At 44.6% G+C, this 15,403-nt stretch overlaps 1 protein-coding gene across 1 annotated transcript; it reads right to left on the reverse strand.

The window, feature by feature from the left end:
* Positions 1–189: 189 nt before the first annotated feature.
* Positions 190–7,134, reverse strand: LOC115320721 (V-type proton ATPase subunit F). The gene is made up of 5 exons (XM_029980861.4): positions 6,697–7,134; positions 6,292–6,373; positions 6,129–6,211; positions 1,629–1,751; positions 190–814 (listed from the first exon to the last, which is right to left on the reverse strand). The coding sequence occupies exons 1-5, from the start codon at positions 6,739–6,741 to the stop codon at positions 785–787; spliced, it is 363 nt and encodes a 120-aa protein (XP_029836721.1). The 5' UTR covers positions 6,742–7,134; the 3' UTR covers positions 190–784.
* Positions 7,135–15,403: the final 8,269 nt, after the last annotated feature.

Below are 15,403 nucleotides of genomic sequence, written 5' to 3' on the forward strand. Positions count from 1 at the left end.
AGGTTCTTTATAAACTTTCCAGAACCTGAAATAAAGTAAAGAACACGGCTAAACGTTTTTGGTTCAACCTTGTTTTTTTTTGTTTTTTTTTAATGATGTGGGTCTCCTACACAGTGCTTGCACAATGAGGGGGCTTGACTCCAATGTCTTCTCTTGGAGAAGGTTGAATGCCTTAGTCACTAAACAAAATGTGAAACTAGTTCGCATGTTTTATTGCAAGAGCTGGATCTCATGCAGGCAGTTTCCTTCCTGCAGATCACTTAGCTGCATTGTCAAAACTCCTATACTTGTTATATTTTTATCAACTGTACATAATCTTTGTAATAAGAAATAATGCAGCAGCACATATTACTTCAAAACAACACCAGCGAATCACGAAGTAATTGCGAACATTCTTCTGGTTTTGATGCTTGATACTTTCATAAATACTGTTGTTTTGTCCTGTCTTGTACATTAAGTTGTTTCCTCGGACACACTTTGTGACTGTGACATGCTCCCTACAAACACTTGTATTGGCAGCTTGGGGCCATTCCTAACAGTTCTACGAGATTTGCTTCATATAAGAGCTTCCTGAAATGTTTACTGAAAACATGAATAAAGAGAAAACAGGTGGTGCTTTTGCGACATTTACAGACAATAATATACATCTGTTTCACAGGCCCCAATTCCTGCTAAATACATACAACAATCACACCAGCGGGGCATGGGTTGGCAGGGGCAGTTCTTGGAATGCAGTTTTGACTGAGCTGGGGCATCGCCAAGTTGCAGCTGGAGGTTGTCGGTCTTATTTGTAGTCTTCGGTAGAAAAGAGACCCTGAAAATGCAAGCAAGTGGTATGCAGGTTGAGGACAAAGGCATAACAAAGCAGAGTTTGACTCCTTTTAGAAAAGGAGGGGGATTGGTGGCTGAGTGGGCTAGCACACACCAGCTTTGAGCACGTGAAGCAAAAGCTTGCACTGCAGAACCCAGGGATCTTGGTTCAATCCCTACCCCTGCCAATTTCGATCTGGATGAGCATCGTACCAGCGTGCGGTCGTGTATCACCACTGCGTGATGCACGTTAAAGACCCTAGGCTAGTGGTTGTACTGCACTGGCTCATCTACAGCTGAGAGACAAGTCGCCCATTGAGGCAGACTAAGTTCTAGGCTATATAAACATACACACACCCAATTTTTTTTCAGAAGTGGAGCAAAGTCATATCAACACCGGTGAAATATGCAAAGCAAGATCAGTGGGCATCACTTCAATGAATCAAAGAAAGCAAACAAAACCATTTGCACATGTACTGTCAGCAGCAACATAAGGAGGACCAGTTTACTCCTAACCAAAAGGGGTAAAATGGCACTTGGGGTTCCTCTGGCTTGCTAAGTTATGAAACTGACTGCCACATAGGAACAATAGAAAATGTGACAGTCCATTCCAAACCTTTTTTTAGCAACCTGACATACTCTGGGCTCCCCTCATGGCTGTTGGGCCATTCCAGCCTGAACACCGCTGGTCCAAATATTGTCACACCCTGTATGCCGTGCCGTGTTCTTTTGCAAGCAATAGAAGCCACTATCATGTTTAAACCCCATGCCATGTTAGTTAAAGTGATAACAAGAACTGCATGTGGTGTTTTACCTACCTTCGCTCGCCGCAGGATAGAATCCTTGTTAGGATCGTAAGGCTGGTCCTTTGATGGAATCTCAAGCACTGCAGGGATTGACACTGTGTGGCTATCGATGACGTGCCTTATCATTTCTGCTATCTGGACACAATGAAATAAAAATCACTTTGTGCACTACTCAGTGTTTCGAATCGGCCGTAACTATTTCGACATCCACCATCAAAGAATCTTGAGGCATATGTTTACACCCATGCTGCCCAAAGATGTGGAGATAGCTGGCTCATTATTCTGACGTTCCCCTTCAAGATAGTCAATGCTTTTTCCAATATTTTACGGTCTGTATACAGGTGCGGCACCACGGGCCTTCTGGCATCACGTGCATAACTTCCCCTGTGGTGCTGAATTCTACTTTGTTCTGTATTTAAAAATAATGAAGCAGCTATTGCAAGACTTTTTGGAAGAGCTGTCGTATCACAGACATGAAAGCATTAAGGCAATGCTCCATAGTGTGAGTTTGGTGGTTCATTCAATAAACAGACTCGAGCTCTGCTGGAGTATGACACAAAATGTCCTACTCCAGCAGAGCTCCAGTCTGTTTTCTGAACCCTTTATTGGAGCAAGAGTTGGTTTTTTTGTGCTCTATGGCTGTTGAAGGTTGCAAATATTCAGGGGGCAGTTAGGACTGCTGCGATTTCTAGTTGAAGAAAGCCTTGTACAGGGGGGATCGGTGGCCGACTGGGCTAGTGCACACCAGCTTGGAGCACGTGGAGCGAAAGCTCGCGCTGCAGAACCCAGGAATGCTGGATTCAATCCCCACCCCTGCCCGTTTCGATCTGGATGAGCATCGTACTCGCATGCAGTCATGTACCACTACTGGACATTCATATTAAAAATAGTGCAGAAAAGACGGGACAAAAAGCGAAGAAGCACACAGGACAAGTGCTAACTGGCAACTAAAATTTATTGAATGCTTCCAACTTTGCTATCGCTGTGCACGCGCTTAGTCTCGTCTCAACAAAAACATGGCGTACCGCCAAATCAGCAGATACAGCCCGCCCACCGCCTGTTCAAAAAGCCAGCATATAAATTTTAGTTGCCAGTTAGCGCCTGCCCTGTGTGCTTCTACGTCTTTTTGTCGCGTCTTTTTTGCGCTACTTTTAATATGAATGTCCAGTCAGGGGCGGATTTAGAGGGGGGGGGGGGGGGGGGGGGGGGTCCGGATGCCCTGACCCCCCTCTTGATTTCTGCATGTGTAAAATTTAGGGTGTGAAACAAGGAAGAGGGAGAGGGGGTTCCTAAACATATAGTACGCTGACCAACACCTGACCCCCCCCTCAGAAAATTCCTGCATCCGCCCCTGTGTTTAGTACCAACTTGACCAGCAGACCAAGCTTTTACCACTACTGCATGGCGCACGTTAAAGACTCTAGGCTCGCGGTTGTACTGCACTGGTTAGATCGCTCATCTACAGCTAAGAGACAAGTCGCCCCGTTAAGGCAGAATACGTTCAGGCTGTATAAACATACCCACAACCCAAAAAACCTAGTACAGCAAGTAAAAATGACTGGATTGGGAAGCCAAAGCATTAATTTACACCTAGGAAAACATCTCTATGTGTATTTAACATCAGGAATTGGTGTGCGCTTTGCAATGGTGGAGTGCCAACAGTGGATATCGACAAGTCTCACTCTTATGCTGAAAACGGACTGACCCCGGAGCCGAGAGGTCAATCTAAGAATGTTACTTTTCGAATACAGCACAGCAGACACTAGACAGATTTATTAGTGTTGGTCGAAGCAGTTTTCTTTTGTGTTCAAAATGAGCTCCAAATCTTTCGAGAGTGAGTGGCCATTTAAAAGACATGCACTTTATCGCTGACTCCAGCTAACTACCATAGGGGGCGCACTGGTCGGGCAATATCTCAGACGAAAGGAGGTCAGTTTCATTGTTCAGCACACAAAACACCCAAATATTTTGTTTTGCAGCGTGAAATCAATGTTACACATGAAAGCAAGGTGCTTTTTGGTTGGTAAAAATCTTCTCCACCAAAAACAATGTTTTCTCCTTTTGCCAGCTTGATTTGCACGTTTGGCAAAAGCTACACCAGTTATTTTGTTTTTGGAGGACCACCTACACTTTGGGAGGTGGAAGATGCTTGAAATCCCCAAGCCTCTTTGAAGGGTGACAATCTATCGTAAAAGAACTAAGTATCGCCCCCTGAAAGGCCATCAAGGTGCGGATAAGGGTTTGCATTTGCTTTGTCCGATGTGCTTCGAACGTCATCCTCGGATTCACGTTTAAAAACAATGAATGACCTCAGTAGGTTGGTAAACTTTTGTAGTCAAGTGAAAAGAATTTTAGGGTACAAGCTACTTCTGACTGACTTTTCTGAGAAGGAGGATTGGGGTATTGCAGCGTGTTGCGATCGGGCCACCGTGCTCTGGTTGCAACGGATTCGCAGGATTACAAGTCAACACTTTTTAGTGTTAGCAAATGAAACCGTGACTGCACCAGTTATGTTCAGAAGTTTTGGGAGAGGGAAGGCAAAATACGATCCGACTACATTTCAGCAAGGAATGTTGGCAAAGGCGTGGAATAACGTTCAGATCGACGTGCATTCTGAGTTGTGGCTTTTCATATTTAAGATATATCATGGATAGGGAACCTACACAGGTATTTGTGCAAATTTAAACTGATGGTGAATGAAACTTGAATACTGTTTGCATGATATAGACGTTTTTCCCCAACTCGTTAACGACACCAAACTTTGATGAGCGGTAGGCGACTTGCAAAAATAAGCTCTTAACATAAATCAGTACCTGGCAGGTGCAAAAAAAGGTTTTTGTGCCAATCAACGTGCCACAGTAATGAAATATTATGTGTTATGACATTCAAATTGGCTGATGTTTAAACGCCAGAAGATTCTTATATTCTTCTTAATAAAAAAAAAAAAACAAGCACAAAAAACAAAAAAACAGGTGGTTTCTATGCATTAATTTATGTTTGCTTCTTTTGCTGAGGTAACTTGTGCGGCAACCCTTGTTTCATAAATCACTGCAGTCCGTGGGCTAGAGGTCAGCACAAGAACGGACCAGCCCATGGGCCGGCCCGTCCTGCGTGCTGGGCTTCACGGCTACATTCATGAAGGGCTACGTTCAAAGCAAGCCAAACCAATTTACATTTTTTTTTTTTAACTTGCAGGAAGAGTTTATGGTGGGGGAGATTCAAATGCTGAAAGCATTTGTTTTTGTGTTTGTACTGAATGCTCTTTCAAAGCAGTGGCACAAGCGCGGCATTAATATTCGTCGCCGGCGGCACCGCCCAGCGTGCAGTTGCTTCTCCCCATTAACACGCACACATTCGTGCCTACATAATGTGCACCCCTGCAGGCATAAACAATCTGTAGGCGGGGGCGGATTTAGAGGGGGGGTCCGGATGTCCTGACCCCCCTCTTGATTTCTGCATGTGTAAAATTTAGGGCGTGAAACGAGGGAGAGGGGGAGGGGGTTCCTAAACAAATGGTACGTTGACCAACACCTGACCCCCCCCCCCCCCCCCCCCCCCAGGAAATTCCTGCATCCGCCCCCGTCTGTAGGTATGAGTAAGTGCAACCTCAATATGAGTGAAGAGGTTTCCCTTAAGGGTGCTTTCCCTAAGCAATTTATCACAGACCATCGCAAGAGCAAGCGGTATGTTTTATATAATTTTTAGAGCACAGCTCTTAGGTGCCCATTTCAGGGCTGAGCGGCGTCGGCGTAACCTCGCGCGTTGCATTATGGGACAACAGTTTCCCTGCTAAATTTAACGGGGGAAGTGAATTGGTGTTGAGGTCACATGACGTCAATTTTCCTGCTAAATTTAGTGGGAAAACTTAACTCGCTAAATTTAGCTGAGAAATTTTTAATCTCTGCCTTTGGCGTCGGGCGAGATTCTTGAGGTCTTCGCGCTTCGAAGATGCATATGAGTCAGGCTTTGCTAGTGCCCCAACTTTTTGGTCAGGAATTAGGACTGAGCGAGTACTTATTTCATTCACTTCAACCTTTCGTATGACACATATTTCAAACGTAATATGGAAGCTTAATGTGCCGTCCACGATACACATATAATAAATATCTTTAAGTAAGCAAAGGATTCATCTCTTCTTCCGAAAGGTGTGGTGTGGTCTGGCACCATTCCGAATCAGTCCGAACTGTCTGAACCGCTACAAGATTCGGTCAATTATCCCAACCTTTCCGAATCTCCAGATTCGAATCAGAATCTCGGTTCAGGAAAAAGTTTGTCCCATCACTAATTCTTAGCAAAAATGTCACTTTGAGCAAGATGCAACAGACTTTCGTTCATGGTGCAATTTGGCACAGCACTTCCATTGCACTGGATACCAAACTTAGAGCGTTTTTATGAGCAATCTACAGCACAGACCTAATGGACTCAATAACTCCCCCAGATGCTTTGATGGTGGTCAACAGAATAGATACTGCCTTTCCAGTACATGCTTGGAATGAATTGACATAAACATACATTCTGGTTGATGAGAATAATGTCCACATCGCCTCTTTTGACGAAGTTCTTGAAGCACTCCTCGATTTCCGACACGCTCGTGTCTGAAAGTATAGAGACGGGGGTCCATTCGATTCTGTAAGTTAACGGAGTGCTTTTATGGCATTACACGTTGTATACTTACTTTTGTCCACCACCTTGAAATTTGGCTGTCTCTGCTTGTTAATTTCTCCTATGCCTCCAAGAAGAAAGCCAACGCAGGTGTCCTGAAAGACAGTGTTGCAACTTATGAAGGAAAGGTTCTGAAGGTGGCGGCTTTGGAGGCACGGTAAAAAATTCCCTCTCTCTCCCCGTGAACCTAGGGAAGGCGGAGATTTGGACGTAACTTGGGTTACGTCGGACGTAATCGCTAGACACTTCGAAATATTAATCCCCTCAGACGAACGGCTGCCGAAATATTAACGCACTTCAGCGGCTTGCGTGATAATAGACTGAAAAACGGTACACGAGCTCAGGGGCGCCGCAGCTGTCCCGAGCTAAAATTAATTTATCATATCATATCGATGACAGTGGAAAATGAATTGCTCACCTCATCGCCTATGATAGCAATAAGTTTTCCCCTTGCGGCCATCATTTTGGCAACTTCTAAGTGCAGAAAAGCAGGAGAAAGGCGGACACCGAAAGAACGCAGCGAGGAACCACGCGTCCACCACCCTGGGAACACACAAATCGAAGGCTTCTTTAAACACGGTGACACAGTCACGAGATGCAGCGAATGTACACCCGTACGCTCAGCTGAAAGTCAGATCAGTCTGATAGTCTGACTCTGATCAGTGCTGGTCTGATCCGTCTGATCACGGTTGCATGTTCCTGATGTTGCAGTTGAAACAAAGCGTAACGTTGACGTCAGCAACGACCGCAACGACCCACTCTAAAAACTCTATTTAAGGTTTACAGCTTGTTGCACTGCTTTGAAACGTTTGAAACCAGTGTTTGATATAACGACATCAAGCAATATTCGTTTATTAGGTTTATTAAAAGTTACCCATACTACCCATACTAGCCAATAGCTTTTTTATCGTTAAAAAGCAGTATGCTTTATTTAAAAGAAATTATTTGCACAAATATGAATGGTTATTATTGTTATTTTATAAAGAGATATAACTTGCAAACTATTGTCATGATTGTTACATGGCTCTATGTCCGGCTATGTACAGCTCCCGATTTACTTTGTCTGGGTACAATGATATTTGCTATTTCGGTTTTCGGTGTATTCTTGCGCGCCAACAAAAAGAGATCCACCTTTAATTTTATGCCCCTACCGTCGCTCTTGAGAGAGCTAAATCTTTAATAAATTGGATTTATAACGTAACCCATGAATTATTTGTTATGATATGCTGATTAAGCAAATAATTCACCAGTAGCATAACGAACTATTTCCTTGCTGGTGCAAAGTCGTCCGTGCAGGAGCGTTAACCAACATGGCGTAGTTCTGGTACAGCCCCCTGTAGTTAAGTGTTTAGGAGAAATAATGACCCGCTCCAATTATTTTTAACGTCATCGGTATCACACTTTATTGTAAACTCTCTACGGACCAAATGTTGAGCGTTTGTACAGTCGCAACAGCCGTATCAGGTAAGACCGCCCGTGCCAATGCTGTATGCGCACATTGTGTGCCTGGCTTCCGTCAGTCGCTGTCCGGGCCGCTCGGCCGCTCGGCATCATGGCCGAAACTCCCCGGCTATGCTATATAAAACGATTGTAAACACCGCACATTTAACGCGCGGTCAAACCGATTGTTCGCGCAATGTAAATTTGTGGGGAAACCGCTTCGAATGAAGCCGGAATGCGGTGCCTCCAGAATGCCGTACGGTCTCGGCCGTGCGGACAGAGCTCAATGGAGATGCTAGCGCACTTGAATCGCCTGCCCCGATAGTCGGTGCGCCGCAGCGCTTGGCGTCATTAGCTGAAGCTCAGCTGATGTCGTCGTCAAGAAACTCGTGCGGTTGGGAATTTTCAACTTGGTTTATACGCTGTTTAGATTCAACGATATTTTATGTCTTCCCTTTCCCTCCACGGGTAGACTGCTTCACGGTCACCGAGCGCATCTGCAGCGATGCACGCTTGCTTGATGAGGCTGGCTTTGTAGTCAACAGCGTCTTGTTTGAAACGAAGGGAATTTACCCAATCTGTACGTGTGGAACACCGCGCTATGTTACTTTTCCAACTGTACCTAAAAAAAAGCTGATGTCTTTTTTGTTTGTTTTTTTGGTCCAATGCCCGTGCTTGCGTACACGGCTTTAGAGTTTATATAGCAAGGATAATCCGAGATTCGTTTTTGGTGCCACTGTTCTGTTTTAAAAGTAGGTGCTTGCGTGAACTTATCACTAATTTTACAGAATCGCCTTCGAAGAGGGTCTGGTTGTTATATTGTCCTTCTACGCGTTTCGCCCTTGCTGTCCGTTTTTCGTCCGAAAAAAATAAAAATAATATATATATATATATTTTTTTTAAATTAAAATGAGCTATTGTACAACAATATATCGAGCGTTTTTAACAACTTAAAATTCGAAAAAAAATGGGCTTTTTTTATGACCAGATATTTCAGTCGGGAGTTTTCTAAATATTTGGGCAATTAGGGTGACTTCATTTAGTGCATGCTGCACAAGAGGAGCACAGGTTAACTGAAAAATCTTACCGGAACTAGCCCTTTTCCAAATACCAGGCACTCAGATATGTTTATAGATGGCGTATAGCTTCCGTTTTTTTCCAATATTAGCATTCAAAACTAAGACAAGGCTTGAACCACACATAATTCCAATCATGTTTCTTCTGTCATTTGAACCAACCCCTTTGGCATTTTTTTAATTAGCACCACACAAATAAAAAAACAAAAAATTCTTGATGGACCATGAATCACAATCTTATAATGTCTCTAAACTTCTGCTAGGTGACTTTGAGTGGTGATCAGGTTTTTAATCTTGCTTTTATGTTATTTTGTGGAAAGAATGGAACAGGTAACTTAAGCTTTATTACCCCGTTTCACCTTAAAGCCTGACAAGCAGCCAGAAAAAAGGAAATTCCCCCTCAATTCTTCCTTTTCATTCGAGGAAGAGGAAGACCCTCCTGTCTGTGGGAAGTAGCTCAGGGACCTGCTCTTGTGGGGAGAGGAAAGTGCAAGAGGGAATGGAAAGAAGAAAACTGGGAACCGGTTTTCTTTCCAAAGAAAGATGATTGAGCAGTCCGGCCTTTAAGTGCGAGCACGGCTGAAGCCACAAGAGCGAGCTCGAGTCTTTCCGCGCCTTTGCTGAGCACGCACGGTCGTGCAGTGCAAGTGTCATTCTGGGAGACGCGTTTGTGCTTGTAGCTTTGGCTTTGCTCGCGCACGGAGTGAAATGGAGCCGGTTTGTCTACGAGCTGTAAACTTTTCTTTTAATGCATCATTTTCTCATTTACGTTGTCAAAAACAGAAAATTAAAGTCCGACGCCCCTATACTGTTAAATGATAATAGGCTGAAGTCAATGTGTTCACAAAGTAGAGGGCACGCCTGTAGGTGTATCGGGTACTATGGTCATTGACGGGAGAAGAACAACAGGGAGGTCTTCCAGTTCTCCTGCCTTGGCGTGAGCTTCCTACCTCTGATAACGCTTTGTTGTTTCGTCACCTTGATGCGTGCGTGCGCGGTCCAAGCACAGCCGAAGTCAACAAGAACGCGTCGGAGGCTGGGCATTCGAAAGACGTGCCCTATCATTCTCATTCTGTCGGTGACTGTAGGCCAACGCGCTCTTTATAAATGAATCTGCTGTCCACACTGGGTGTGGGCACCACGCGTGCTTAGAAAAGTGCCCGACAACGACGCCACCGCAGCCGCGGGACTTTGTAGCTGCGCGTTGGTGTACAACCATACTCTTCCAAATTTCCGTTTCTGCATTGAGAAAAATCTGGCTTTGAGTCTGCCCGTTCTCATTCGTTCTCCGCTCGACCTCGTTGCCTCGCAGCAGACAACATTTGGCTGTCCTGCCGAGGCAGATGTCGAGATGGAAGCCGGACTGGATAGGCCGGCGGAATCGGATGGCGGCGGCGACCCTGCCGATGGCGCCCTGACGACGACCGCCTTCGGCACGAAGGTCGCGGACGATGACTTGTTGCATCGTGTGGAAACGGCGACGGTCGTGAAGTCCGAAGGACCGGAAGGCCTCGAAGCTGCCTCGGAAGCGCGCCCCAACACTCCTGAGGGTAGTGGCGACGACGACGACGGAGGACGCAGCGACCGAGGCGCCGGGGAGTCCCCTGAGCAGCTGTTTCCCGGATCGAGGAGCGATCTGGAGCTGGCCAGTTCGTCGACATCCTACCTCGAATCTCCGGATTGCGCGACGTCTGCCCTCGCTCCGCTCGTGGTGAAGCGCGGTCCCGGCAGACCTCGCAAGGATGGCTCCAGTCCCATTCAGCGCAAGAAACTGTGAGTGCTCCGCTCTCTGCACACGTCTGTTTTCGCTCCCGCCTTGGCGCATGTAGGGAGTTCCACTAAAATATTGATAATCGTAGATTTTTATCAAATTTTCACCATGGACTAAGTATCCATCCCTGGGTATGCCTACAAAATATCTAAGCAAAATATTAATTTTCTTTAGAGAAAATGGATTTGGAAGTTTACACGTACCCCTCCATATCACTGGCTGCTGCTCCACTGGCAAGAACAAGCAGGAACAATTGTGACGTCTTTCAAGGTCGTGTGTATTCCAGCTGATGGTTTAGGAGCAAAATTGCACTGATCAAAAATTTGGTGCCGCCCTAAACCTCATGCTTACCTTAGTCATCTGCATTTTTGGAGTGTTTAGACGGTAATTTTCTCGAAGGTTGTTTTATTTCTGGAGTTGACATGCAATTAGCTAGGTCCCTCGTATCAGTACGTTGACTGGGGATATTATGCCTTTTAATGTAAAAAGCCTCTTTGCCATTGAAATGCGGTACTTATCTAAGAATATATACTGTACAAGGCCTTAATAGCCTATGCCTTAGCAAACCCTCCAAAGAAGACGGACGCTCATCTGGATACAGGGGCGGACTTACCAACATGTGGAGTAGGCAGCTAGCTGCCTAGGGCAGCAGAATTTTGGGTGCGGCCAATTTGTGGCCACCCTCAAATTAATTGGCTCTTTATTTTTTAAATTTAGCTCTGAATTTAGTTACTTCTAGCCCCAAATCTAGCTACTTCTGAAAACATGAACAACAGACTTGGCAACCCCCTTCCTTTACTCATCATGGTTACTGATCATGGGAAGCAGGGATTGGGGGTGGGAGGGTGGCATTGGTTGAGGGCTGCCTAGGGCGGCAAAATACTAAACCCGCCTCTGTCTGGAGAAAATAGTGACGCACACAAAACCAGATTTAATAGTGATGTGAAAGGAAGAGTGGCACTTCCCCTACAACACAGTGGTGTCACTGCTCAAATAGGCAAATTTAATTTACAATGCTGTTAGTGTTTCTAAAGGAATGCATCAATTGGACCAAAAGATCTCCCAAGAGTGCTATTTACTATCAACCAATATGAGCTGTCTATAGCCATGAAAAAGCTGTTAAGAATATGCATAGTAATTATGACAAAGAAAAAAAGTTATAATCTCTAGCAATTTATAATATATTGCCTAGGAAGCTGTAAAAAATTTTAGAATAAGAATAATTGAGGAAATAACATAAGCAAATTAACACTTAATGGAAGATTATTGGATAACTAGACAAATATTCCTCTCAAAATGCAACCAGCTAGGGAGACAAACATTAACCTATATGTAAACTTTTACGAAACTATGAAAGATATGTAGGATTCCGTGTTTTCAGAGTTTATTTTTCATTGTATTTGAAGGGTGTTTTTCAAAGTTTGTTTGTTGCCGAGAATGTGGGGTTTAGTTTATTTTTATTTGATTCCCAATTCTCTGAAATTCGGAGTAAATTTTCTAAGTGTTTCATATCAAAATAAGTAAATAAATAAATAATATCCGGGTCTAAACATGTGCTAGATAAAATAAATAAAACTCGCTTGTATTAATTAATATTTTTTTCTGCTGGATTTGGCATCAGTGCCATTGCCATTGGCAATACTAATTTGACCTACTAGAGAAGTTGCATGCAAGTGTTGCCCTGACAAACATAGACACCCTAATACCAATAAATTCCTCGATGTAGTCGCTGGTAAGCTCGTTTTCATCCCATCCTTTGCCATCAACCTACACTGCGGCCGCGCAAGGTGGAGTGGTAAAGAATGGTAATGAAGAAGCTTCAACTGCCCCTCTTCCCAATTTTGTGCAATCTCCTTGGTTCGTAGCTTTCACTTTTACAAAAACTCAGCCTCTCCTTCCTCTAAAGCACAAATAGTATGGCCCAACCTGGAAACCCAAACAGTCGCTTTTGTCGTGACCCGAAAGTACAATGACCTGTTGTCCTGGATGAACCTTGACGAGATAAGCGGTAAGACCCCTTTTGACAGTGGTCCGAGATTTGAAAGATAACTGTGGTGGCATTTTCCCAGGACCATTGACCCTAGGCACTGATAAAACTTAATTGTAAAAGTATTTTTTTTTGTGGGGGGAGGGCATTGGCATATTAAAGTTCTGAGTTAATCGGATAAAGTGGGATTGACCAAAATTTCACCAGCGGGTGTTTTTCAGAGCTTTTCGGATTTATTCGAAAACACGGTACCCTAAAGAATACAAAGAATACTAAAAATTAAAGCAGAATCTGGGCATGCTAAATAAAACTGACAAGAAAGACTTAAGAAAAGTAACAGAAAACTAGTGGGAATGCATGAAATCCTGTCAAAAAAACTTCAAACTATTAAGCCTTTGCACACAATATTGATCTATTATAAGGGTGGTACCCAAAAGTTTTTCAGGAACATTACAACAAACCTTTTTGTTTTTTTCCAGTTAGTGATAAATAGGATTACACGCTTCTGGGGTTAACTTTTTTTGGGAGGGGGGGGTTGGCAAGAAATTGGGGTTTAGGTTGAGAGAAACTCGACAGGGTGGTGGGATTTCCCAATCTTGAGGGAACATTTACATTTTTGTTGATGTGGACGGCTCAAGCGACTTAGACAAATACACGAGGGCAAGAAATGGACGTCCATTTCTTGCACAATCCAGTTTCCAGGAGTGTCTGCAAAGATGTGCAGTCCACCTAGCTAGGTCCTCCTGACTGGCCTATTCCCATATTCTCTTTGGAATTTTGAGAAAGTGCCAAAAGCAGACAATCTAATGATACAAGGTATCATTTAGCAAAAACAAAGCAAAAAACAAAGCAAAAACATATTGGGCAGTTTACAAGTCTCACCCCCTTATAAATGACTGTTTTCAGACAAAAGTTGGTATACAAGACAAACCTTTGTAGAAGTTGCACCTGTATATTTGCACAGTCGGCGAAACTGCCTTGAGAAGCTTGCATGTGTGCGGTATGGTCCCTATGTATGCGCAAGCAAGAACAAGTTTCAATATTCTCGTTGACGAATCGAACGAGAAATATAATCTCCGCTGCATACTTCTGCAATTGAGGTCCATACTCGTAGAAAAAAAAAAAAAAATGCATACCATTCACGTCAATCTACAAAAAGCACTGACGGAAGTTTCATAAAAAAATTGTGGCTTGCAGGCCAGAAAATACGGTATACTAAAAGCCGGGTCATGCTTGTGCGTTGTATCATCTGGGGCAGTCCTGGGGCAGACTTCAAAGATGACCCGTAGGTTTGGGGATCTCTGGGTGGGCAGGCACAGCTTCCCTGGCAGGCCCAGGGTCCGGTCTCGCAAGCCCGGCTCGTTCCACCTGTCCATGGCGGGCTGCGGGGGCGGGCTCACACCGGAGCTGCCCTCGGTCGGCTACGAGCTGGAGCTGGACGCGCCCCAGCCCCAGACCCCCGGCAGCACCACGCCTGAGAGCGGTGAGGAACTCAAAGCTTTCACGTTTTTGCTTTGTGTTGTGCCATCTCCCCGTAACAGCGTCGACAAACATTTTTTACCTTTTTCCTTCCATTGTGCATAGGAAAAACCAGGACTTGTAGGTTTAATTGTTTTTCCTGAAGCCTACACACTCATGATATTTAACTGTGATAAATGCGCCACTTGAAGACATTTTCGAGATAAGTTTTATTGCACCCGGTTCTTTGTTTTATTTATTAAACATTCTTTTTACGCCCAAATAGCGCTCGAAAACACCCTGTAGATGTCGTACTCTGAACGAGTCTTCAGGCCTAACCTCACTCTTTATGCTGTCAATTGTTTCGCACGCTTGCACGTTCTGCGCATCCACACATACACACACCCCACTCGTTCACCCTGGTAATTCCTTTTCCCCTCTTTCTCGTTTTTCTAGCCGTGAACTTCCCTAGCCCTTTAATCCCTTAAGACCTCCCTAAGCATCTTGTTATGACTTCATGCTGCTTACACCCTCACAATCCAGGCAGCCAATCACATGCAAGCGACGGAAGGACCTTAACGAGTGATGAAGCTTGCAATTTGATTAGACGTGGAAACAAGGAGAGTCACGTTTCACTCACTTGTTGTCCTTGTGCTCATATAATTTTTCAGGTGTAATTGTATTCTGAGGCCAGGTTGACGAAGAGCATCTTAGGCTACGACAACTTAGCTACGAAGTTCGTATGTTGCACACATCGTAAGAAGTGAAGAGATCGGTATTTATAAATGCATCCTTAATCGAGAGGAAAGCGACATTCTCGTCTGGAAAACTAGAGGTTCCGGTGTCTGGCAAGCTCCCAATCCCTGCGAGAGCGGACTATTGCTATGGTGACAGCATCTCCAGCAACACTAACAACCAATCGGAGAGCTCTGCATGGTTTGGAGCACAAGAATTTTGAATAGCAGCAAACGCAGGTGGTCTCCACCGACACCTGTCTGGGCAACGCCTTTTGGGGATTGTGTTCATGCAGTAAAATGTCGACGCTACCATGATTTAAAGGGCGCAAATGCTGAGTCCGGAGTAACTGCCTTCGTCGACTGCTGCAAACTTTATCAATCTTCTAGAGAGTCATGGGCATAACATTAGCAGGCAACTCTGGAGTTACTGCATACCTTGACGACATTATCATCACTGGGGTAAACATGGAAGAACATGCCTATCGACGGGACCAGGTGCTGACAAGACTAGAGGATGCAAGACTGAGACTAAAAGAGACCAAATGCCACTTTGGGATCAGCGCAGTAAAATTTCTGGGTCAACTCATCAATGCGGAGGGAATCTACCCACACAAGACGAGGTCCGTTCGGTGGCAGATGCCCCAGATCGAAGGAGC

The sequence above is a fragment of the Ixodes scapularis genome, unplaced genomic scaffold (genome assembly GCF_016920785.2).
Source record: "Ixodes scapularis isolate PalLabHiFi unplaced genomic scaffold, ASM1692078v2 PGA_scaffold0__279_contigs__length_252992795, whole genome shotgun sequence".
NCBI lineage: Eukaryota > Metazoa > Arthropoda > Arachnida > Ixodida > Ixodidae > Ixodes > Ixodes scapularis.